Genomic DNA, 25,428 nt, shown 5'->3' with positions numbered 1-25,428 from the left:
GGATAATTGAGGCGTTACCCCATTACAGTAGAGGTAGCAATAATAAAATGTGCAGCCCACACAGGCGGCCTGATTTTATTTCATAAGGTAATGATATGGCCGACAGAGCAGCCAAAGAAGTAGCCTATTTGCGTGAAGGAACTGCCAAATTATTATTATTATTATTAACTAGGTTATACTGGATAATGCTTGATAGCCTGTGGATCTGGATTAATCAATACAGGTAGTCTGAAGATCCTTGAGACTAGCTGTATCGATTAATCCTGATCCACAGGTCAGAAAAAAAAAGACTGCCTCTACCGGCACTGGAATCCGGCTTCCTAGTCTTGCCTCTGGCAGCGACAGCTGAAACCTCTGTCTTTGCTACTCTGTATGCAACCCTGAAGGGGTACTGGACCTGGAGCTTTGAACTTACAGCTGCTGAAAACAGTGTGCTGCTAACCAAACCTACTTGGCTCATTTGCAGTTCATCCTGGCTTGCGCCTCTGCAGCTCCCCCTAACCATAGGACAGTACCACATCTGGTCCAGAAGCCCTTTGTCTGCACCGTCCCACCTCTGAACTGAATTCAAGGGTCACCATTGTGCTTCCTCACTGCTGTGCATGCACTTTATGGGCCATCTCAATGGGCCTAGTAATGTTGCAAGCAGTTTTCTTCAGCATCTCCAGGGGGTCTGATTGGCATCCTTGCAGCAAAAACCAGCACTGCAACCAAACTTAGAAAACAATGTTATATTGGACCTCTGCTTCTGCGACCCGTGGGGCTTTAACTTTTTCCAGTATCCTGGGTCACATCCATGGGGTACTCTTACCTCCAAATCATTGCTTGTCCTATACTGCAGAGTCTTGGGGCTTTGCCTGCAGTTCTTCTCCAAGCTACTGTGATGAATCCAGGTGGCCAGGGAAAGGTAGAAGTTGCCTGAACCTTGGGGGTGGTGTACTGCAGGAGGATCACATGGGAGGAGAGGACGCCTAGGGAAGTGAGGAGATCCAGTGGGATGAGACACAGTATTTATCTTTGAAAGGAAAGAACCTTTTAAGGGCGCCAAGACACGTAATGGCTTATTTTGGTTATGATGTATTGGAACCACCTACTAATCCTGCGACTGTGGGTAAAAACAGAGCAACATTTTTACATTCCTCCAGAAAACAAAGATCTTTTGAGGCTTCTAAAGTCAAAAAATTCCCCTTACTCCAAAGGGACAGGGAAAATAAACCTAAAAATATTTGTATAAACCAACTGCCTACCTCTTTTCAAGTAAACTTTAATTATTCTTCCTCTTTAAAAAATGCAAGCAAGAAAAATAACTATGCATTTAGAAATAAGAAGTTGGCAAGACTACCTAATTTTGTTGGTTGGGACTGCAATTCCCGCAATCCCATGAGTACTGGGACGAGGAAGAGGGCTGAAGAGCAATGTTGCAGTGCAGGTCAGCCTGTTAAGCTTACTGACCCACACCCGAGGAAAGCAGGGAGGCTTAAAAAGGCCCCCTCAGGTGCAGGTCATTAGTTGTAGAGGAAGATGGAGCTGTGGCTGGAGTAGGTGCAGCAGTTGTGGTAGAAGGCAGAAAGCACAGTGTTGGCAATCCAGGCAGAATTCGGAGAACCAAAGGGACGACTGCACTTTGATCAAGCAGATTTCAACTGCCTGTCCTGAGAGAGTCCCATTTTCCCAAACTCTGAAGTGCAGAGGTTGCGCAGCAGAAGGCGTGACAGAGGACTGCTTTTTCCCCATGTGAACCTAATTGCAGAGTTTGCGCAGCAGGAAGCATGCAGGAGACCGTGGCCAGAAGGTATTGTGAAGCTGAGGGTCTCAGGAGCGAGAGGAGCTCCTTAATTACATGGTCGGGCCGAAAATACCTTCAACGAGGAAGGGTGTGGGTTCAAAAAGAATCCAGAAGTCGTATAAGCCAAGCAGCACGTGGAAGGAGGAATGCAGAAGTCGTGACTTATCAAGCATTCTGATCCCTTGTGTGAACAATGGCAGGCAACTGTATCCAAATAGAAGCACTTGCGTGCAAGCAAGCAGTATTCCTTTCACTTGTGTAAGAGAAAAACACAGTGAAACCATGTAATTGAATATTAAACTTGCCGAGAATATATGAAGGAATAGTCGCGTGTGACCAAAAATGATTAAGAGATTAAGGGTCATCTCTGAATCAATTATAACAGTTTAAAACTAATTTAACAATAAAGTTAAGTCACTGAACATTAACGTTACAAAGCAGAGCAAGCATTGCCCAAGCCAAGAGTGAAACAAGTGTTGCTTTAGCCAGGAGTGAAACAATCCCAAAGCCAGAGTAGGGCGCAAGTGTGCAAGCATGGCCTAAAGCCAAAAGAGACTGACATTACAGCGCTTTGGCGTAAGGCGCTTTATAAATAAAATAAAATACAAATACATTAAGTATCTTAAGCAAACTACTCTGTTTGGCATGATGCACAGAGGCAAAGGCAAGATTGGGGAAAGTAAAGCTGGCTGCTTGGGATTGTTCTCTTTAAAGTGGATAAAACTTTCACTGCCAAGGCCTATAGGAGAAAGAAAAAATTACATTGTAAGGGCTCTTTCTGGTTGTCATTGTGGTAGACAGAGCAGAGTGGAAGAGAGACTTCCCTTTGGGAAAGTGAATGTTCAGAAGAAGAGTGTGTTGCTTGCTTGACGATTTTGAAGTGCACTAAAGTGAATCTAGACTTGCATAAAAAGTTGTTCAAAGTCACAAAGAAGCAGACTGTTGAAGCTGTGGTAATATATTGGTTGTCGGTGGATTAAACTTCAGAGGCACTGTTGAATGTGGAACACACGAGTAGACCTGCATAGTGAAATCTTGAAGAAGTTAACCTGAGAAAAAGAGTGGTTCAGGTGGAAGTAGAAGTGCTGTGAAGTCATCCTGACAAAGATAGGAGCTGTTTTATTTACCTTACCGGAAGTTGCATCTATTTTGAGTATAACAAAGAACTGTGTTTATTTTTTGATTTGTATAAGTTGTGGAAAAGTATCTTGGTCGGGAATAACACTGATGCTATTTGATGAAGTGGAAAGTAATTATTCAATCAGGAAGAGACACTTTTCTTCTATTTGAACTTTGGTTAATAGAACTTTCTTTTGACACATTGAAGGAACCAAGAGCAGAATTAAGACTTTGTTCGGATTTTCTCATTTCTTGTTGTTGAACATTGGAAAGTAATTTACCTTGGAACCTGGAAAAGGGGAGTCATCCAGCTTACCAAGGAAGACTGTGAATATCATTGTTGATGTTTTTGTGAATTGCCATATATTTCTTTTTGTTTTTGATGTTTAAGTGTGAGGGCCTGATATCCTGTGTTACTGTTTTACTTTAGTTTGATAGAACGGAAAATCCTTGTCAGAGTAGGGATAGTGAGGTGTTTGATAAAACTTATAATTTAATAAAATGTCACAATTTGAGAATTCATCCAAAGGTTGTCCACGGCACATTTCTGACCCTACAGTATCCTGTACCATGACAACCACTGCAACAAACTCTCCTTCTCTGTGCCTCTTGTTGAACGTCAGCCTGGAACTCCAATGTGGGGTCCACAATCCTCACCAAACCAAGGTTGCCTCCTATACAGCTCCTTTGAAATTGCCTTTAATCCATCCCTTTTCACAATAACCACAGGCTGCCTACAGACTAAAGTGTTTTGAACTATCTTAAATTAACATTAAGTATCTTATAATGTTACTTCTAGGTCAAAATGTACCAACTGCTTGCTTATATAGGAGTATTTTTCTTCAGGACAGCGTTTCAATTACATTTTTTGAAGGACTGTTTAGTCCTAACACTTAACCTAATGCCTTTTAAAACTGTGAGCTACTAATTTTAAATGTGTTGTTACTTTTACTTTTTTATAGTACTTGTGTATATTTCTTCATATTTACCAGCACTGTGGATATTTGATCCTTGAATGTATTAAAATGGTATATATTTTTCAGTACATTAACTGGATAGACTTAACTTGTGTGTGGATGCAGGAGTATCTGTACCTCAGTGCCACCTCTCCCCTCTCATAAGAGTGAAGCAAGACTGTTCAGTCATAGCTTTCATAAAGAGTCAGGACTAACATAGTGGAAACCCTGCATCTACAACCCAGTTAAGTCTTCACAAGCTCTGACTGGAAAGTCTTTAGTAAACCTTATTTAAAACATCTTATTAAAACCCTCCTGGCCTGTATTCATATCAAGTAAAATACGGGATTTATGTAAAGATCTTATTTTATCGCCAAGTAAATGAACAAAGCTCTGCCACGTTCCTGAAATGTTTTTATTTGTATATTAGCCAATGAACAAAACAGTCTAAATTTTTACAAAACTCACAGCATGGGGTGGCCACCAGGGGGCGAGCTGATTTAGTCAGCTTGGCTTGACTCTCTCACTTGGACGAATGGCAAAGTCGATCGAGCCCCCGCCGGTTGCCCCGTCCATGGCCCACAAGACTTGCTGTGCAGAGGATGAACCCTGGGTACACCCCTGGGTGAAACAACGAGCAAAATCAGTCTATGTTAAAGGAAGATACTGACTCTGGCATCATTGCCGACATCCGGAGCATTTCAGCAGGGAGAGACAATCTTCCAAGGCATTTGCTGTGTGAGCAGTGCCGGGAAGAAGGAGACCGGGAGAGCAGGGGAGGTAAGCACTCCCCTCCCCTCCCCTCCTGAGATAATTCCCGAGTGTGCAGCCGGGGAAGTGACCCCCCCCCCCAGCCGACAGCAGGGCGACCGGCATGAGAGGAGAAGCCGGTCCACCCGGAAGAGGGGAGAGTGAAGACTGAGCTGGCGGCTGGCACAGTAGCCTGCCCGCCGCTCTGGGGGAGAGTGCGGGAGGACTGCAGAGGTCCCACTGGCCATATCTGGTAGTGTCGGCGAGGAAGGAGGACCCAGACTGGCACCCCCGAACGGGCCTCGCATCAATATTAAAGTGAGCCATGTGGAGCAGGCACGAGGCGCCTAGTTAACAAATTTATCAAGTGGAGCGCTCTCCTAACGGGGTGATTCTGGAGCCTGTGCATGGACCCATTGGAGGGGGCTAACAGGAGGAGGACACAGCCTGATAACAGGCGGGAGCCCGCAATAACTGGTGCAGGGGTCGCTAAGGTGGAGAAAGAGACTGGTCTTGGGCTAGGGGTGCCTCAGAAAAGAGGCGAAAGAGTGCGCCAAGGGCATAAGGAGACAGGAGCACCCCCCACGCCTCCCCCGTGAACAGCCCCATCAAGCCTAGCACTGCACCCTGCCAAGTATAAGGAGACAATTCATAGCCCAGGGGGACACCCCTACCAGTAGATCTTGGGGGAGGTCCGAAACGCAACACGTACATGGGACTCCTGCAATCAGCTCCTGCCAGAGTATGGGGGGAGTGGCCCTGGGGGTGCCAACCACCCCTGCAATAGGAGAGATTGTGGTGACCCTGGAGGGAGAAGGGAGAGTGGCGAAGTGAGTACCTGAAGGAGTCAGCTAAAGACTTGGAGGGATCCTGCGACCCCGGCTCACTCGGGGAGAACCAGAGAAGGTGTGGGCCCCCCCAGGTCCTTTTGGGGTGTGTTCCCACCTTGTGGGGGTCATTCCTCATGGCCCCCGCCGAATGAGGGTACCAGCGGCACGGTGAAGGAAAGAAAGTAAGGACATTATGAAGGGGAGGCACCCCCTCCACCTGCCCAGAGGTAAACTAACAGCGCCATGTGAACCCGGCTAAGGTGAGGACCCCCAGGAGTCTCACCTAAGGTGTGTGTCTGCCTTGGGAGGGGACAAACAACGTGGTGCCCCACATTCAGAAGGGGTTTGTGGAGACAGACAAGAACTGCCCAGATGGACAGAGGGGACAGATGGAGGTGGTCCGGGAGCCAGGCTCCCCCACACCCACTACAAGCACCTAAGTGTACCATACTGTGGAAGCAAAAATAGCAAAGTGAACCAGAAACGGAACGTGCGCCCCCAGAAGTGGGTGAATAGGACCTTGACGTGTGAAACAAACAGTGGGAGAACTGGGGCTGAGACACGGCCGAACCAAACAAAGCAGTGCCCCACCCAACCCATGGATTGGAGAGTGAAACTTGGGCACTTCGAATATCAACAACCAGAGCGGAGCAGTGCACAATCTCGTCCCTCCATGTCGGAGGCAGAGAGCGACGCCATGTCCACCAAGAGGGACATTGGCTCCCTTCTGAAAGAAATTAGAGGAATTGGGGCGGACATCGGCGATAAAGTAGACCGGATAAATATTAGAATTGACAATATATGATCGGATTCCAAGATGGCGGCGGGTGCGGAGTAGCTGCGTCGGCCGAGCTCTCCCTGCCGGCGAGAGGAAGTGAGGCGGTTCACCACCCCGCAGCACCCCGCTAGCCGGTGAATCGGGGCGACGATCTGTGCGGCCCCCGCCGGTGGGCCTGGGGAGCCCGAAGAAAAGGAGTAGCGTCGCCCCGGGAGCCCCCGAGGCAAGCGATCGAGGGGAGGGGTGCCCCAGCGGTGTTGAGAGGAAGCAGGCGGGCCCCTCGGCGGCGAAGAGGAGGAGGAGCGCGGCCGCTGGGTCTGGCCCTGCTGCGTGCGAGCGGAGAGGTCGTCCCCTGTGGCTCGCGCCTGGGGGAGGAAGGAGGAGCCGGGCTTCCCCCCCTTGGAGTCGGGGCTGACAGCAGGCGGCGGGAGCGGAGCCCCGGTGCTGGCGGGGCGCGGGGTTGGGCCGCCCGCGAGAAGCGCCGTGGTGCGGCCACGGACACGGAGGGGAGGTGCCCCCCAGGAGACAGCCGGAGGCCGAGTTGGAGGCCTTTGGGCGGAGAAGCCCAACGCTGGAGAAGGGGCCCCGGAGGTCACGGGGGCCCTGGTGGGAGCGGCCGTCTGGGCTCTGGGCCATACCTCCGGGGAGGAGAGATCTCTCGGGACTGGCGAGGCCCTGGAGGAGACACGGGCCATATCTTAGGGGCGAGAGGCGGCGGAGCTCTGAGCCACGGTGAGTGCGGCGCAAAGAGGAGGTGTGCAGGTACTGCGTGGTGTTAGCTGCCCACCTAGGACACTGCGCAGCCCGAAGGGGACAGGCCCGACAGGGGCCTGGATCTAGTGGGGCTTCACAGAGAGAACTGGGTTGCTGGCCGCCCCCCCCACCTTGGGCTGTGGTGCAGTGTATAGGTGAACAGGCTGGGGGCGGCCTGAAGGCTCAGAGGGAGTCGGGGGGCCTGGATTTGGCATCAAGACACCACGCTGGGCTTTTCACCGTTGTTGACCACCCCCCTATCCTTCTAACTTGGGGACACTCCGCCATACACCCCCTTGGCAACCTGGGGCTAATCCACTCGCAGCCGAATCAGAGTCTTCTTGTTGATGGCCACTCGCTCTAAGGGAAAGGGGGGAAGGGCGCAGCAGCCCCCAAGGGACTCTCAGAGCACACTCCAATCGCTGTGGCTCCTGCAGGACATGGGGGATAATACTGGAGATGGCAACGGGGGTCTGGAGAGGAACATTGCGAAAGACAGCGCGCAGGGGCGACCCCAGCTGCCTGGCCACGATCTCATGGGGGAAATGCAGGCGCTCCATGCCAGCTTGGCCAAAACCTTTCAAGATCAGTTTCAGTTAATGCGCACTGACCTGAATGAAGCGATGGGGGAGATCAAGCGGGAAATGAAGCAGCTAGAGGACAGGACGGATCTCCTGGAGAGGGGTTTGCAGGAAGTCGAGAAAGAAACTACAGCGAATAGTGAGGCGTTGGAGCGCCTGGACATAGCGACCCGGAACCTGGAGTTACAGATGAAGGATGTGGAAAACAGATCCCGGAGGATTAACATAAGGGTGAGGCAGCTGCCGGAATCCGTCTTGGACAGAGACCTGAAACAGGAACTGCAGGGTTTGTTTGCGGACATCCTTGGGGAGGTGTCCCCGGGGGATATCGAACTGGACCGGGTCCATAGAGTTGGGCGACCCACTAAGGGGCCTACCTCAAGGCCGCGGGATGTGCTTGCCGCCTTCTCCCGATACGCTTAGAAGGAGGCGGTGCTCCTCGCTGCGAGGAAAAAGGAACCGATTCTGTTTAGAGGCCAGAAGATAGCTCTTTTTCAGGACCTGGCTAATGCGACTCTGATAAAAAGAAGGAAGATGGCGCCAGTGTTGAAGGCCCTACTTGAACGGGGGATACGGTATAGGTGGACATTTCCTTTTGGTCTGGTCTTTGATTGGGAAGGTTCTTTGAAGCGCATAACACCAGTTCAGGAGGGAGCAGACGTGTTGGGACTGGATCTGGAGGAGGGTTCTGGGAGCAGGGAAGGGAGAGGTGCGGGGAGTGGGCAGCGGGAGAGGTGCGGGGAGTGGGCAGCGGGAGAGGCCCTGGGAGTGGTCCACAGTGGCAGATAAAAGAAGGAGGGGACGGAGGGAGAATGGCGGCATGCAGGATGGGGCGGAGGGTCCTCCCTGGAGGGGGGTATTGGCGGGAGGGCTCAAGTATAATAGGTACTCTAGGTGAACAAGGGGTGGTGGACCTTGAAAGTTGACATGGGAACTCGGAGTCAGGGAGAGCAACATGTTGGGGTCAATAAGGGCTAGGTGGCCCGGGGGGAAATAAGATGAAAACTGCGGTCGGGAGGAGTTTGTTAAGTTGGGGGGGGGGTGTTGTATCCACTCTAAGTTGGGGTTATGGAGTGGTTATGGGGTGGGGGGGGTTGGACCTGGGAGGGGGTTGTAGCACCAACGGGTAAGGAGTCAGACCGGGGCTTGACAGGCGAGAGGCCAGGGAAAAGGAAGGGCAAGGGCCCATCCCACGTCTGGCTGGTGGGGTGGGGAGTTAAGAGGGAGGACCTAGTGGAGTGGAGAAAAGGGGTCCCTCGAGGAGCAATCTGGTACCGGTGTGGGGTTCAAGTGGATGACGCATAACGTACGGGGATTGAACTCCCCGCTTAAACGGTCCAAATTGGAGCAATTCATAGGTTCTCACAAACCAGATGTTCTGGCTCTGCAAGAGACACAATTGCTGCGAAAGGATCAACATAGGCTGAGGTTGAGGGGGTTCCCGCTAATTCTCTTCGCATCAGGCCCCTCCAAGAAAGGCGGAGTGGCGCTGGCATTTGGTAGGGCGTTTGATTTTCGGGTTGCAGACATTATTCGGGATAAGAATGGGAGGTACATCATGGTTCAGGGAGAGTACATGGGGTCGCACTTTACAATTGTGTCGGTGTACAGCCCAAATGTGGGGCAAGACCAGTTTCTGCGTGGGGTGGCGGGAACCCTACAAGACTTCGCTAGGGGACAGATCGTTTTGATGGGGGACTTGAATCTGGCGTGGGACGGTAGGAGGGATCGTTCGCAGCTGAGAGAAGGGGGGGGTGCGGTTGCATCGCCTGCATTGAAGGAAAGGTGGGAGGAAGCGGGTTTGCGGGATGTGTGGAGAGTGTTAAGGGGTAAGGAGGAGGGGTTTACGTTCCTCTCTGATGTTCACAGGTTCCAGTCGAGAATCGACTATTTGGGTGTCCGCGAGCTTGATCGGGGGGGTAGGCTCCATAGAGGTGGGCCCTGTGGGGATAGCGGATCACATGGTAGTCCAAATGCGGCTACGGTTGGGGCATAGGAGGCCGGGGCTGTGGAAGTGGAAATTTCTGGAGGCGCTACTCAGAGACCAGGTGACGAGTGAGGAGATAGAGAGGAGGATCCGAGAATATTTTGAACAGAACAGTGATCTAGACACGAGCCTGGAGGTGTGATGGGATGCTTTCAAGGCCACGTTGAGGGGAGATATAATCGCCCTGCAGGCGGAGAGACATAGGCAGATGCGGCGGCTAGAGGAACAGTTGGAAAAAGAGGTGGAGGTCGCTAGGGGGCGAGTGGGGGAAAATCCGTCTTCTAAAAAATTGTATAAGGAATATAGGGCGGTCGAGGGCCAATTGGGGATCCTCAGGAATAAAAAGGCGGAGGCAGCCATGCTCAGGGTTAGGCAGAAGTATTATGCAAAGGCTAATAAGGCCGACTCCCTACTGGCGCGCTTACTGAGGGGTGAGAGGGAACGAAATGTAATCGGGGCTTTGAGAAGTAGAGATGGGGCGAGACTCACCAAGACGGAGGAGATAAGGGAGGCTAGCGGAATTTTACGAGGATCTATACTCCTCGCAGAATCCGTCGGGGGACATTCAGAGGAGGTTCTTGGAGGGACTCGCGCTCCCGCGGCTTTCTGCTGAAGAGGGGGAAGAATTAAGTCGAGCTATCTCAGAGGATGAAGTGAGGGCGACTGTATTAGCCCTCCCTCGAGGCAAGACCCCTGGCCCGGATGGCTACCCAGCAGCCTTCTATAAGCACTTCTCTCACCTCCTCGTTCCGCAACTGACGCAACTGTTTAACTCCTTCAGAGCCAGGGGGTGTATCACCCCATCGATGGAGGAGGCGAAGATAACGCTTATACACAAGGCGGGTAAAGACCCTGAGGAGTGTACATCGTATCGCCCCATTACCCTCATAAACACCGAGGCAAAAATCTACACCAAAATTCTAGCGAAGAGGCTGGAGAGGTACCTGCCTATGTTGATTCACCAGGACCAGTCGGGCTTTGTGGTAGGGAGACAGACAGCTGATAATATTAGAAGGGTGGCCCACATTGTTGAGAAGGCACGGAAGACGGCCACTCCGGCGATTCTTTTAGCGTTGGACGCGGAAAAAGCGTTCGATCGAGTGGAGTGGTCGTTCCTATTCCGGGTAATGGAGCGGATGGGGCTAGGGCCAGGTTTCATTAGCATGGTCGAGGCGAATTACAGGAACCCCAGGTCACGGATCCTGGTCAATGGCGAAACCTCCAACCCAATTGGGCTTAGGAGAGGTAAAAAACAGGGCTGTCCCCTATCCCCCTTGCTATATGCGATTTACCTAGAACCCCTTTTATTGGCCATAAGAGGTTCCAACAGTATATGGGGTGTACCGTTCGGGGAGGTCCAACATAAAGTGGCAGCCTTTGCTGATGATATGCTGCTTATGTTGACACGGCCGCAGATTCTATTAAGGCGTGTGAGGCACTGCTGACCGAATTCGGCGAGGCATCAGGTCTGCGCATCAATCTGCTAAAATCCAAACTGATGAATCTATCTCTGGGAGAGAGGGAGGCACAGGCACTCGGGGAGATCTCCCCGTTTCGGTGGAGCCCAGGTGGGATCCGGTATTTGGGTGTGTGGATTACCCCCTCACTAGGCGGGTGGTACAGCGCGAACTACACCCTTTGCTTAAGGACATCAAGAGAGATTTAAGGCGTTGGAGTGCCCTTAGGATCTCCTGGTTGGGAAGGAGGGAAGCAGTTAAGATGGTGATTTTGCCCCGCATTCTATACTTCTTTCAAGCAATCCCCTTGGCGATCCCGTAGCGTTTTTTCAAGGAACTCGACCAGGTGGTTAGGGACTTCATATGGGAGGGGAAGAAGCCACCTCTGTCCTGGCGCCTCCTTAAGGCGTCCAGGGATCGAGGGGGTCTGGGACTGCCAGATTTCAGGCGCTATCACGACGCCGCACTTCTCCGGGTAATTAGGGAATGGTTCGGGGACACCTATGTGAAGCACTGGGTACAAATGGATAGGGCAATTGCACAGCACCACCTGGGTGAAGTTTTATGGCTTCCGCGGAGATTGCGGCCGTCGCACATATATAGAAGCGACATAACAAAGGGGGTGGTGGCCGCTTGGGACAGGGTGGTGGAGAGTCGGGGGGTCTCGTCCTTTTTGTCCCCCTTCACCCCAGTTTTTGATAATGGAGACTTCACGCTGGGATTGGAGAGGGGGGCTTTCCGTGCGTGGGATGTGGGCGGCTGTAAGACACTGAGGGACATGTTTAGCAATGGCAAGATTAAAACATTCGGAGAATGCAAGCAGGCATTTGGAGTAGAGGAGGGGGAGAGGCACAGGTACTTTCAGCTACGTCACTGGGTAATGTCGACTGAGACGAGGAGAGGGGCCACGAGGGAGCTCACATACTTTGAACGTTTCCTATCGACAAATGATGGTACCAGGGGTTTGATATCAGATCTGTATAAACTTCTGGAGGGCGAGGGCCCGGCGGTCAGATGGCCGTATATGGAGGTTTGGGAGAAGCAGAGGGGAGTGGGGATGGAGAGAAGAGATTGGGAGAGGTTATGGAGGTTGGTCCCTAAAGTGATTAGATCTCCCCGATTGCAGGAAGCCTGGTATAAGTACATTTTTGATTGGCACTAAACTCCAGCCAAACTTCACGCGATGTTCCCCACTAACTCAAGTGATTGCTGGAGGGGCTGTGGGGAGATGGGCTCGGCGGTGCATATTTGGTGGGACTGTCCACTTATCAGACCCTTTTGGTGTGCAATTGCAGAAGCCCTGGCGCAGACTCAAGAGTCGGGGGAGCCTTGGAGCCCCAGTAAGACACTGTTGGGAATGGGTGGGGTGGAGGGGGGCGGGAGGGGGAGCGAGAACCCCCAAGGCACACATTGTTTCTCTCTTGGCAGCGATGGGATTGATTGCACAGTGCTGGAAGAGCCAGAGGATCCCCACTGAGAGCGAATGGCTCAGGAAGATGTGGGACATTGTTTCCTTAGAGTGGGCCTCTTATGCAGTTGAGGGGAGGTTGGAGAACTTTGCAGCAGATTGGGGCGAGACTTTGGACTACCTGAAAGGAGATCTCAGGGTGCAATGGTGCCCCCAAAGACTAAAACTGTTAGACATCTACAGCTGTTAGGCCAGGCTGGCTAATTTGAGTTTGGGTTGTTCTTATCAAGGTGCTACTTCCGGGTAAAGGGGGAGTGGGGCTGGGGGGGTCTAGGTTGTTGACTCTATTTTGTTTTACTGGACTTGTGAAAATTAATAAACAAATTAAAAAAAAAAAAAAGAATTGACAGTATGGACGAGAGACTTCAGGCGGTGGAACACAATCAGACCTCCCTCAAACATTGGAGATGGCATTGGAGAGAAGGGAAGGCGAGGTAGCTTTAAAGATGGACGACTTCGAAAATCGGAAGAGGAGAAACAATCTGCGATTCTTTGGAATCCCGGAGAAGGAAGGAGAAACGGAAGCGTACCGCTAGAGAACCATCCACAAGATGATAAAGATGCTTTTCAGTGATGAGAATATGGACAAATCCAAACTTGAGAGGGTCCATAGAGCAGGAGAAACCATGAGTGGCCAGGGCTCGGTGCTTGCATGCTTCCATAACTATCCTGATAGACAAAAAATACTTGAGAAGGCAAGGGGACTGAGCTCTGTGTCCCTGGGGAATGCGATGGTGCCAATCTATCAGGATCTTTCGGCACTAACACTGGCGAAGAGGCAAATGTGTGCCCCCCTCACAAAGTGGCTTAACGAGAAGGGCATGAGGGGGGTTCCCCTTCTCTATATCCTTTGTGGCCGAGGGATACACCTACAAACTGGTGACTGAGGAAGACATAAGGAGAGTCGTGGAGGAGAAGGGCAAAGAAGGGCTGACAATGACAAGGGACAGGAAGACAGACTGTGGCGCATTAAGGGTCCCAATAGATGCGAAGTCCCACGCTCCAGAAAATTCAGGAAGCTTGGATCACCCCAGGCGGGCCCTTCCTGAGCCGTGAGATTTGTCGAAGCTGGTAGCATTGAGTTTCAATGATTGAGAAGAGGGGGGAATTTATGGGTGAATTGTAGGGTGCTGTTAGGGGAATAGAGGAGGGCTTGAATTAGTGTGTTCCTTGGAGCCGATCCACCAGGGGGGAGGACCACTGGTGATTCAATCTCGTGAGGGGAAATGGCTGAGTGGGGTTGAATGCCGAGGGGTGGGGGTGGAAGGGTGTGTAAGGGGCAAGGGGGATCCACGTTCAGAGTGTGAATACGTTAAATCAATGGTGTGGTGCAGGGATCCGTTTAGAGGATCCAGGAATTGGAATAATCTTGGGGGAGGTAAAGTGTTCTTTTGGGTAAAAAAAGATCTGCCCAAGGTGAGATGTGGATTGGCTCCCTAATTGTCCGGGGCCTCAACTCACCTTCCAAAAGATATATGGTGCAACGTGAGTTCAAGAGGTCCAATCTCGACTAGATGTGCTTACAGGAAACACATTGGAAGAAGGGGGGTGAAACCCAGATTGCGCTCCCGGGAGGTGGGGTGAGCATGGCGTCTGACATAAAAAAGAGACACGGGTTGCGGTCCTGGTCTCCACCCGGATGTGTTCTATGATAGAAGCAGTACTGACCGACCCCAATGGGAGGAATGTGTTCGCAAAGGGCCAACTACAAGGTGTCAAGCTCACTACAGGGTCGATATATGCACCGAATGTACAGCAATGTGAATTCTGGGAGAAGGTTAGGGACACATTAATTCAATTTGCTGAAGGTCGACTGGTGGTGGGGGGGATTTCAATATGGTATTGGACCCATTGAGGGATCACAAGAGGATGGGGGGGGGCAAATGAGGAGGGTTATCCCGATTGAGTCAGAGCGGTTTAAAGAGATCAATGAGGTGCTGGGTCTATGTGACTCCCTCCATCCGATACCAGATATGCCATTCACCTTCTACTCCACGGTCCATGATTCTTTGTACAGTATCGATTTGATCTTAGTGGACGTGACTCTAAAAAATCAGGTCCTACAATCCTGAGTAATATAGATTCCGTGATCGGACCACGAGATGGTCACAATTCATGTTTATATGGGGGGACTGAAGGGTCCCCGGGGGAATTGAAAATGTAATGACTTCCTGCTAAAGGATAAAGCAGTACAACAGGAACTGCTCAGGGGAATCAAAGAGTACTTCCTCTTTAATGATACAGGGGCGGTGGGGATCCAGTCGGTGTGCGACAGCTTCAAGGCAATCATACGAGGGGTCCTGATGGGAATAAGCTCTGAGAAAAAGAGAGAAAGGGAGTAGAAGGAGGTTAAGCTCTGCAAGACAATTGAAGAGCTACAATCGGGAGGTACACGCGGGCAATAGATCTCGCCCGCCAGAATGATGGAACTACGGCGGTACAAGACACTATTGAAAGCCTTATTGACGCAGGATAGGGGAAAAAAAACTGTTCCTGAAACAGAAATATCATGAGAAGGGGGACCGAGCGGATAAGATCCTGGCATGGAGATTGAGGGAGGAAAAAAAGACGAGGACCACCAGGGCTATTAGGACAGAGGATAATAGGTGGCTACATGACATTCAGGGTATAGGGAGTGCATTTGTAGAATACTATAGAACCCTCTACTCATTGGAGTGGGCAGGGGAAGAATCCCAAATTGCCAAATTCCTGAAAAGGCTACCCATTTCGGGGCTCCCCAAAGAGGTAGCGGAAACTTTAGAGGGTCCCATAACCATGGAGGAAGTCACACGAGCCATAGCGGGAATGAAATCGGGGACCGTCCCGGGGAGGATGAGTTTACGATAAAAATTCTATACATTATTTAAATCCCCATTAGGCCTCCGTTTAGTGAGGGTATTTAATGCGTGCTTGGAGGATGAACCCCTCCCCCACAATGATGGCAGCAATTATTGTCACGATCCCAAAGGAGGGAAAGGACCCCACTAGATGCTCCTACTATAGGCCTATTTCCCCTCCTTAATGGTGATGTGAAGGCACTAGCGAAAGTTCTGGGAACGAGACAGAAGAGAGGGATACCACTCCTAATGCACAGGGAACAAGTGGGATTCATTAGGGGACGGCAAGGATCAGAAAATAAGGAAAACAATCAACCTTATTCACGGAGCGCAAAGTGGGAGGGTTGGATGCCTGTCTAGTGACACTGGACTCGGAAAAGGCCTTTGATAGGGTTGAGTGGCCTTTCATGACAAGGGTGCTGGGGAGAATAGGGTTGGGGCAAACTTTCTAAAATGGGTGGCAGCATTATATGACAGGCCCAGGGCGAAGGTTTGGATAAATGGGGGCCTCACGGAGGCCTTTGAACGCTCGAGAGGGACCAGGCAGGGATTTCCCCTATCCCTGCTCCTGTACGTCCTCACCATGGAGCCGTTGACAAATGCAATTAGAGTAAATGAACGGATCACGGGTATCGTGGGGGGTGAACTTGAGTGTAAAATGTCCCCGTTCGCTGACGATATACTGGCTTACCTAATGAATGTACAGGTTTCCCTCCCAGCGCTAATGGCCCAGATAGTGGAGTATGGCTGCCACTCGGGACTCAAAATCAATGTGGGAAAGTCCGCCATCATACAGTTACTGACACAGAGCCACCGCCTAGGTACGGAAAAGAGCACCATGGCATGTCAGTTAAACAGAGTAGCATTCAATACTTGGGCATATGGGTGACAAGGAACTTAGGCGAGATGGTGGCAGCAAACTATAATCCCTTTTGTGTATAACTCACAGCTGACCTGAAGCGGTGGCTCCCTTTGATACTAACCTGGTATGGAAGGATGACCTCCATAAAAATGAACGTCCTCCCCAGACTGTTATATCCGTTTACATCCATCCTAAGCCAGCTCCCGGACAAGTTTTTCTCGGAAGTTACTGGAGAGCTTCGAAGATTCATAAGTGGAAACAAGACCCATAAGCGACCCTCACCCTTCCAAGGGATAACAGGGGATTTGGGTTCCGGATATCCACCTGTATTACAAGGCAGCACAAACCAGGGGAATGCTGCAGAATATGAGGGAAGATCTGAGGACCTATTGGACCTACCTGGAAGATCTCGTAGCGCACCCTCTGAAGGTCAGGGACTACTTTTAGTCCCCGGCCAGACCAGCACTGAACGCATTCGGTCCCACCCCACATTAAGAGTCTACTGGTCAGTCTGGCGGGATTCTAGGGATACACAGGGCTATACATCGTGGCCCTCTTCTATATCATTATAGGGTCTGCCGTTTGATCTTGAGTGCAAGGGCGTCATGCATTCGCAGAGATGGTCAGATGCAGGGCTTGAGAGAGTGGCAGAACTCTGAGAATGGGAGCTTCCATTAATGGGTTAAGGTGTGTGATATGCTGGGAGGGGACGCAATTTCCATATTTAAATATATCCGTATTAAGGGTATCTTAACAGACCCAAAGTGGGGGGGCGGGGCGGCTAGGGAACTAACAACAGTGGGAAAAGTCCTAGACCAATCAGTGACAAAGAAAGGAATACTGCCCAAACTTAATAAGGCAATGAACGAGACCTGTTTAGAGGGAAGCCAAATCTTCCAGAGATATTGGGTGGAGTTAGTTGGTGCAGAGATTACCGAGGAGGAGTGGGCACATGTATATAAAATGGTCTTCCTGGGAGGGTTGTTCACCACCACAATATGACACAACTTTAAGCTGTTAATGGGATGGCACAGAGATCCAGTGAAATTATCCAGGATGTTTCCGGGAGCATCTCCGCTGTGCCCTACGGGGTGCAGAAAAACCGGGGGACCCTGGCCCACATGTGGTGGTGATGCCCCAAGGTACAAGTGTATTGGAAAGAGATGTTGAGCTGGATGGAAGATGTGACTGGGATAGGGCTGGACCCACTGCAGCTGTTAGGGCTCCCGCAAAAAGATAGGGAAGAACATAGACTTCCGAAGATGTGGAAAGCCATGCTTGGCTAGACTTAACTATTTTTCCCAAAGTGGGTTATTCATGTTCATTGTTATATTGAAATTGTCTTTCTCTTTATAAAAGCCAATAAAATCAAGTTTAAAAAAAAAACAGCATGGATATACATCTATACGATCCTGGGAACTCAGAAATCGGATAGGAAAGTGGTGTGCTAGGAAGAGGAGTGTACTATTTGGGGAGATTAAACAATTTTAGTTTCTGGGTGAACAATTGCATTAACAAACAAGAGTTTCAGTATATGGTCCACACAGTTGCAGCATTTATCTACAAAGTGCCACAATTGCAACATAAAAATATCCCTGTGAATATATTGCCTGTAAACAATAGTTTTGTCAGCAGGACAACATTGCAATAATCTACACATAGCAAAAACATTACAAAACCACATTTTGGGAAATGCCACAATCACACTCTGGACCCATATTAGACTAGGAATTTAAAAACAGTATCAAATGAAACAAACACTAGAATGTAGTAAGGACTTTGATGCTGCGAGTAACATGTTTGACTACTGATATTTCACAAGTGACTATCAATGCCACAACAATATTTCTGGCAATATTTTTGGGGGTCGTTCACCATCAACTACCAAAACGGACTTGGACATTGTTGCCTGCTGTATAGCATATTCTATGATAAATTCAAATTCTAATACTGGGCTTATAAAGAAGCAACGTTAGAATACATCCACCACATTAAAACACCAAATCTTGCATCACCCAAGGCGGAGACCCAGACTCTGCTAGAAGGGTAAGGGATTGCTTTGGCAGACTGCAAAGCTCACCTTTTGTAAGGATTCCTGCTCTCTCTCCTGTTCAGCAATGAGAAGTGAAAGTTGTTGTGCATGCTGTTCCTCAAGCCGCTTACGCATTTCTTCAAATGCCAGCAGTTTCCTTTTCAGAATATCCTCGTCTATAAGACAAAAGTCAGGAATGAACACTGGTTTAGATGAAACAGTTTTGTTCCCCACATTTTCCCCACAGAGAAGCATGGTTAAATGCATGCAAAGTTGTAATTTGGAGAATGTTTTTAATACTCTGAAGCAAAAGACTTCCAATACTCCCTGGATGCAATCATAAGGTCCATATTTCTGAACCTTCCATCCCCACTGTCACTAAAGTATGACAAATATACGTTCATAGCAACTGCTATTTGTATCAAATTTGCCACATTCAAAACTATGCAGTGTGTCCACGGGCAGTGTGAGAACCAGAAAACAACTCGACCATGGCATGGTGTCCTTTCATCGGGGTGGCCAAAATCCTACCACATATGCTCCAACATGCATCCAATGTTGGGCAACCTCAATGGGAGTTGTACATTTAAGAAATTAAGTGTACCAGAATTATCACATAGGTAGTTGTCCTAAATCTTGCATCAAGCCCAACATCACATTGCCATGAATCCAATGGAGATCAACACATTAAAGTACATGCTGCTTAGAACAACCTCACCAACATGACAGCCTGCTTTAGATGAAGCTTCCAATAATTTTAAGCATCTAATAATTAGAGGTTTATTAAACTACTAGCAAAAAGTACCTGCACTTCGCACACATTCTGTAGACAGACATAACACTCATCAATTGTTGATAATCAATGATCCTGTAGGTCGCTGTTCCGAGTCGCTTATCGCTTGATGTGCTTTGCACACTGAAGTAAACTGCACTGAGAATGGGTGTGTGTGGCTGGCTGACATACCCCAGAGCCGACATGGAAGGTAGGAGAGAGTTGGTGTGCTGCAGCATACTTGGACCTTCTGTACGCTCTCCCCATCTGTCGTCCTCGCCCTGGCGCAGTGTGTTGTGAGTTCCAAACATCTCTGAAACGGTCCGTCCTAGGGCCTTGAAACATGGTTTTTGAGGCCTTCGAGTTTTGTTCCTCAGGTGAAGATGGTTAAAATTAGCTTTGTCCGGACCTTCTACAACCACATTGATGTTTCGCCGATGTCAGGCAACCGTTTCATGTGTGATGGGGCTGAAATTCAGGGAAAGGAATGGGGTGGCCAGTGGGCAGTAATGTCTGGAGGGTCCCAACAGGTAACTATACAAAATCTGGTGCAGATTGGTGGAACGTGTGGTACAATAATACACCCAATATACTGTTACACATGGACCTTGGCCTGACATGCGTTAGCGACCAGATCGCTATCAAACTTGTGCATTTCGGATACGCATTTGATCCTGTGACTCACTCATAACATTCAGGGCTGTCTTAAATAAAATCCTTTCCTGCCAGAAAGTTCTTCCCCTCAAATGGTTCAGACACATTAAAACGTTCCTGCACACACCTAAATTAGAAGAGCTCTGGTTTTCACTAGAGGTAATTAATGGGAACACCAGACAAATTACTTCCTTACAGGCCAATATGTAACCAAGTGTTTGGATTTATCCATGGGCTACGGTATCGGTCTATTCGATGGAAGATTACGTGCCTCATTGAAAGTGGTTCTCGGAGAGCTTTGTTTTTAAAAATGCACTTCGATAGTCTACCCATAGCCAAAGTCAAGGCCAGGTGGAATAAACTGGCAGATAGAAGTCCTTTTTGCCCTAGCAAAGAGGAATCCCTGCAACACTACCTTTTTTATGCCCACAGTATAGTGAAATTGGATGTAGAAACAGGAAAAACTGCTGATCAAACCGAGGTATTCAATGCATGATTGAAGGAAGAATTGTGCAAAAGGCGAAGTGCAATAGATGTGATTTTTGCAGTTTCCAATTATCTGGCTAAGGCTTGGAGGGGAGAGAGAGAGAGACTAATAACAATGATTCCATACCACTGCATCAAGGCTGTAAAAGGTTGCACATGGTACGGTTCCTCCTTTGGCGCTATATCAATAAATCCTGAATGAAACAACTCTTGGTACGTAGGAAAATAACTTAAGTATAACTGAAGTTTAGAATGATCATAAATTGATGTATTTGAATTTTACTAGTTTTAAATGTGTACCCTGCATTGCGAAGGATTCATCAATTTTTTTCATTGCATTCAGCACTGTCAAGAATCTGTGTGTTCTCTCTATGTCTGGATGATCTTATTGTATGCATAGTTCTATGTACGTTTATGGTTATATAGCAAGATAAAGTAACTATGAGGAGTCTGTCCTGTCTACAATCAATGTGGGTGCTACACAAATGTCAAAATGACAAGATATTTCCGAAGTGATTAAAAAAAAAAACACACTTAATTCCTTGCATGCACAGTCTAGCATGCTCCCAAGGACTGAACATCATGTTGATATTCCTCTACCACACCAAGTTTAAGATTATTAAAAAAACAAAAGTGATTTCTGAGACAGTATAGGGTTGGCTCGAGCCCTGGTATTTATATACCCTGGTGATGACTCCACTCGACTTGAGCATGTGAAGGAATTCCCAGCAACAATCCCCTGCGGGGGTAGGTAATAGGGTATTCTGAATGCCAGTCCTTTTTGAGGCAGACACCCAATACCAGAACACTGCATCAGAATCTGGAACCGACATGAAGGAGAGAATGGGGGGACTGTCCGAAGGATTGGTAGCGACAGGCAGCGCTGCAGCTTGCAGCAGAATATGTGACCAACTAAAATGACAGGCTTGCCACTTGAACTACAGTCGTCTGATTGTTATCCATCATTGGTCCCTATCCTAGGTTGTGTTATCCATCATTGGTCCCTATCCTAGGTTGTTTCGTTTTATTTCTAATCTTAGCTATTCAATGAACGCCCGATTTAACCAACATGCATGTCTGAAACAAGATCTCTTATCGTTCCAAACATCCACAAAACTAGTAACCCACTAGTGAGAGGGTGGGGAAAAGGCCCTGGGCAGCAACCTTTGCCTTTGGAAGCCCTAATATAGGCCGGAACTGAAAGGAATGGTTGTTAGCTGTGGTGCATTCCCAGGGTATTTTTTCATGTTTCTTTTCCATTTTCTATATATGGAGAGTAAGGACCAAGTCACTTACCTGTGACTCCTTTTCTCCACCATGGGTATATTTCATGTTTTCAAATTTTCATGAATATTCCCTGTTGCCAGCCTGGGAATCCCCAGTAATATTAAAGCAGTTTAGCTTTAAAGATTTAAAACGGCTTGTCACTTATATAGGCTATTGCCGCCACTTAATCATACGGCACACTAGTCCTCCTTAACTCCATCCCTGGTGGCCATCTTCAGTGCACGTAATGTGGCAGTAGGAACCAAGACGCGCCATAGGTGGGGTAGACAGGAGGGTCACATTTAATCTATGAAAGATACCAATGCTGGAGAAAAGGAGTTACAGCTAAGTAACTTGTTCCATCTCCAGTATGGTATCCTTCATGGATTCACATGTTCATGAATAAACAGCAGTACACATATACACAACCAATCAGAGGTGGTATAGCTCGATAGAAGCAATGGGACTCCGCTCTGAACACTCACCTCAATCAAATAGGTAGCGAAGCACTGCTTGTCCGACACAGAACTCCTCAAATCCCTGTCTACACAGTAGAAATTTGTGAAGGTGTGGGTAGACCTCCACGTAGCAGCCTTGCAGATGTCGAGCAAGGGAACACCAGACAGTAACGCTGTAGTAGAGGCCACAGACCTGGTGGAATGTGCTTTAAGTCTACCTGGCAGCAGCCCATTTGCGAGCCGACGACAATGGGAAATGCAGCCAGATAGCCACCTGGAAATGGAAGCCTCCGACACGACCTTCCCATTATCAACAGGTCCAAATGTCACACAAAGTTGTGAAGTCTTGCGAAAATACTTTTTGAGTTCGATATAGAACTTCAACGCTCAGGCAATGTCTAGTGAATGCAAAGCTCTCTCTTTCAGAGAGGTGGGAGAGACAAAGAACACGAGAAATTCTTTAACCAGTCAATGAGACCAGAGAGAAGGCCTGTCTGTTTTGGGAATGTAACGAGAGATGGACAGGCGGACAGGTGGAAAAACAAGGAAATCATTAATACAACTTTGTTGTATTTATGATTGCGGTGGCTTCAGCTTTTAGTCTCGCAGGCTCCCCCAGGCCAGGAGAGCCCGGGAAACTTAAAAAGAAAACCACGGAAATAGTAAATACAACGTTGTTATAAATGCCGGTACTTTGGACGGAGTCCAGGAGACTCAAAGGGAAAGCTACTGCAATCATAAATACAACAACGTTGTATTTATAATTACAGTGATTTTAGATCTAAATTAAAAAATCTAAAGCACTTACCAGCAGACAGGATCCTGACTGCATTCTCTGATGTCTGGCAATACGGAAGCAAAAGCCAGCCAGCTGTAATAAACAAAAGCTACCAGTAGGTGGCTTTTGCTTCATTATTGCTGCAAGGGCAGAGCTTCACACAAGCACAGGAGGCTCATCCATTTTGGATGTGTGTCATCAATTCTGTAATGACTAAATTAGAGACTAGAGGGTATTCTTACCGACCACTCCAAACAATCCCTACTCCGTCAAACCAATTGTGTTCGGGTGGTCATATGTCGTGTTAGGTTAGCACCTCTTTGGCTAGCTTGTCAACCCCATCATTATTTTCATAGGATGACAACCAGCAATGTGGTTGTAAACTGAAATTGGTCACACAAATGAATTTCTTTCTATATAATCAATTAGTAGAAAAACATTATTTAATTGTTGGAAAACATTTTTAAAACATGAATATGCTAATATGCTTCAATTGTTTACTGCGTTAACATGATTAAGTGGAAATATGATTCTGTAGTGCACGTAAATAGATATTCTCTTTGTTTTTTTTAAAACATACTATTCTCATTTCATGGAGAAAAAATTGTTATAGTCATTATGATTATTCAGTATTCAACTTCATTCATACAATCAGTGATCTTCAGATTCATACCCTCCTATGCGGGGCAATTTCAGTTTATATACTACAATGTTGGTTGTCAGCCTATGAAAATAATGACGGGGTTGACAAGCTAGCCAAAGAGGTGCTAACCTAACATGACATATGACCACAATTTGAGGATAAATTGGTGTCATCAATTCTGCCCATTTTAGCACGTACCACTCAAAATTGCATGTTCCTCAATACGGTTTATTTTAGTATGCAAATTGTATCCATGAAATATATGATTTATGTGAATTTTTTTCAAAAAGAAAACAAAAAACGACATTGGAAAACTCTTCAACCCTGACTAGTCTTGCGGCGTGCCTTTCCATTCTGCACTCTGGCCCTTGACCCATTGTAAACTTTTGCTGCTTCATGTCAGGCTATTTCAAGGTATTAGTTCTGCAAAATGAATTATAAAGCGGAATATTAAGCCTCTGATTTTTATACAATTATGAAGCTGGTTTCCCTTCCCAGTTGTCATGACTATGCAATCTTGGTTGAACGCTCCATAATTATTTTCCACTGAGAAATGTAATTTTATTTCTTAAGACCATCCCTGGACACGGTATATATGTTACGAAAATGCTATGGCTCACTTTCCTAAAGCATGTTTGGCTTCCGGAACACTTGGGATGTTTGCATGAATTTCTTTTATAGTCGAGTTGATTTGGGTTTTTAGATTTTCATTGCCCACTTCTACCATATTCCAGTTGCTAATAAGGAAGCGTTCTCTCCCACATGCACCCTTCTCCTGTATGATGGGAAGATCTGTCTCCCACAGTTTTCCTGGTTGTCCTCTATGTAACCCTTCACCCCGCCCCCCTCCAATTGGAGCTTGCAGCTTGAATAGTTTTATTTCTTGCATCCCATAATATATTTGCAGGATGGAGAGCTCCACCCTTGTGAATTCGCGTTTAGGTCTGTCCGACTATTATATATTTTTCTAGAGTACACAATTTTTATCAAAAAATAACTTTCAAGTCTCCAGGTTATTATAACTGTGACTTACATTTCAAATGTCTCGGTTTTCTGCCTTATCTGGAGTTAGGACTTCTTGTCGAGATAACAATATTTGGCGGAGTCCGCAGCAGTGAGTGAGGTGAAACCAGCAGATTTAGCCAATGTGCGATATGCATTTGGCCATCCTTACCATTTCACCCATCTAATTCACACCATCCAGGGCCATCACAGGCCTTTGAGCAACAAGAAGAACATTGTTGGTACCGCAAATACTTGGTTGCAAGATGTTATCCCTCCAGTCTATGGAAGGGTCTCTTGCAGGTATGGAGAGCATTTGCTGCCACTTTCCTATTTTATGGTCTCGGTAAGCTTTCCTGAGCTTCTTACACCTGATAGCAGTTATATGTAGTTAGCCAATCGTTGTTGAAAGGTTAAATAGGCAACAAGGTGAAACTGGGTTGAAGTGCACTGTGTGACGAATCTGGAGGTTTTGTCCCTCCTTTCCTTTGGAGAGCCATCCCCTGTGAGGCTAGGGAAGTGAGCACGCTCAGCAAAACCCTTCATAGGGGTTTGGGAAAGTGGGACCTCACTGGGAGTGACTTCCCTCAAGGGGACAAGGACTGCCATTCCCATGGGTAGCTCCCCATATGCAAAGAGTTACCGCACACATGGAAATCCGAGAAAGTGATGTTACAGTCAGCTGTGAGACTCTAAACAATACTGAACGCGCCTTCGAATGTTTTTTTCAAGACAAAGCTGGTCTCTCTGTGGGCTTGACAGCCGAGCATAAACAACAAGCCCCGTTTTGGTCACAGAGTGAGAATAAATGCCCGATCACCCTTGAATGGAGGAAAAGCAGCAATGCATAGAGGCGAACCTGTGACGTGTGTCACTGAGAGGCAGAGCCGGCAGTTGCATGGAGGGAGGCAGTAAAAGGCGAGAGATGCTGCAACGCAACACAGCCATGAAAAGTCAGCGAGCCGAGCAGAGCTGGCCTTATCTGAAGCTGCGACCACGTGGAAGACGTAGTGGGCCTGGTGCCCGAGAAACAACACTGAATCCAGAACTTGTGACAGGAATGAATCCTCTGCTCGCAACAAGGGAGCCAAGAAACAGTGAAATGCTGAGACAAACGAAACACAAAACACACTTGTGCCCGGGTGGGAATGCCAGAAAGCTCTGGAGAAAACC

General features: G+C 48.1%; 1 protein-coding gene across 6 annotated transcripts in view; it reads right to left on the bottom strand.

Moving 5' to 3' along the window:
• CCP110 (centriolar coiled-coil protein 110) overlaps nt 1-25,428 on the bottom strand; it is a 1,154,773-nt gene that overhangs the window by 537,447 nt on the left and 591,898 nt on the right. For all 6 annotated transcript variants that reach the window (XM_069647149.1, XM_069647148.1, XM_069647151.1 and 3 more), the window contains one exon: nt 18,245-18,372. In XM_069647149.1, the coding sequence (XP_069503250.1) occupies nt 18,245-18,372 (128 nt within the window). The remainder of the gene's footprint in view (nt 1-18,244; nt 18,373-25,428) is intronic.

The sequence above is a fragment of the Ambystoma mexicanum genome, chromosome 2q, assembly GCF_040938575.1.
Source record: "Ambystoma mexicanum isolate Mex_15411 chromosome 2q, UKY_AmexF1_1, whole genome shotgun sequence".
Taxonomy (NCBI): Eukaryota; Metazoa; Chordata; class Amphibia; order Caudata; family Ambystomatidae; genus Ambystoma; species Ambystoma mexicanum.
Note: the sequence above shows the minus strand (reverse complement) of the source record. Positions and strands in the feature narration are given on the sequence as shown.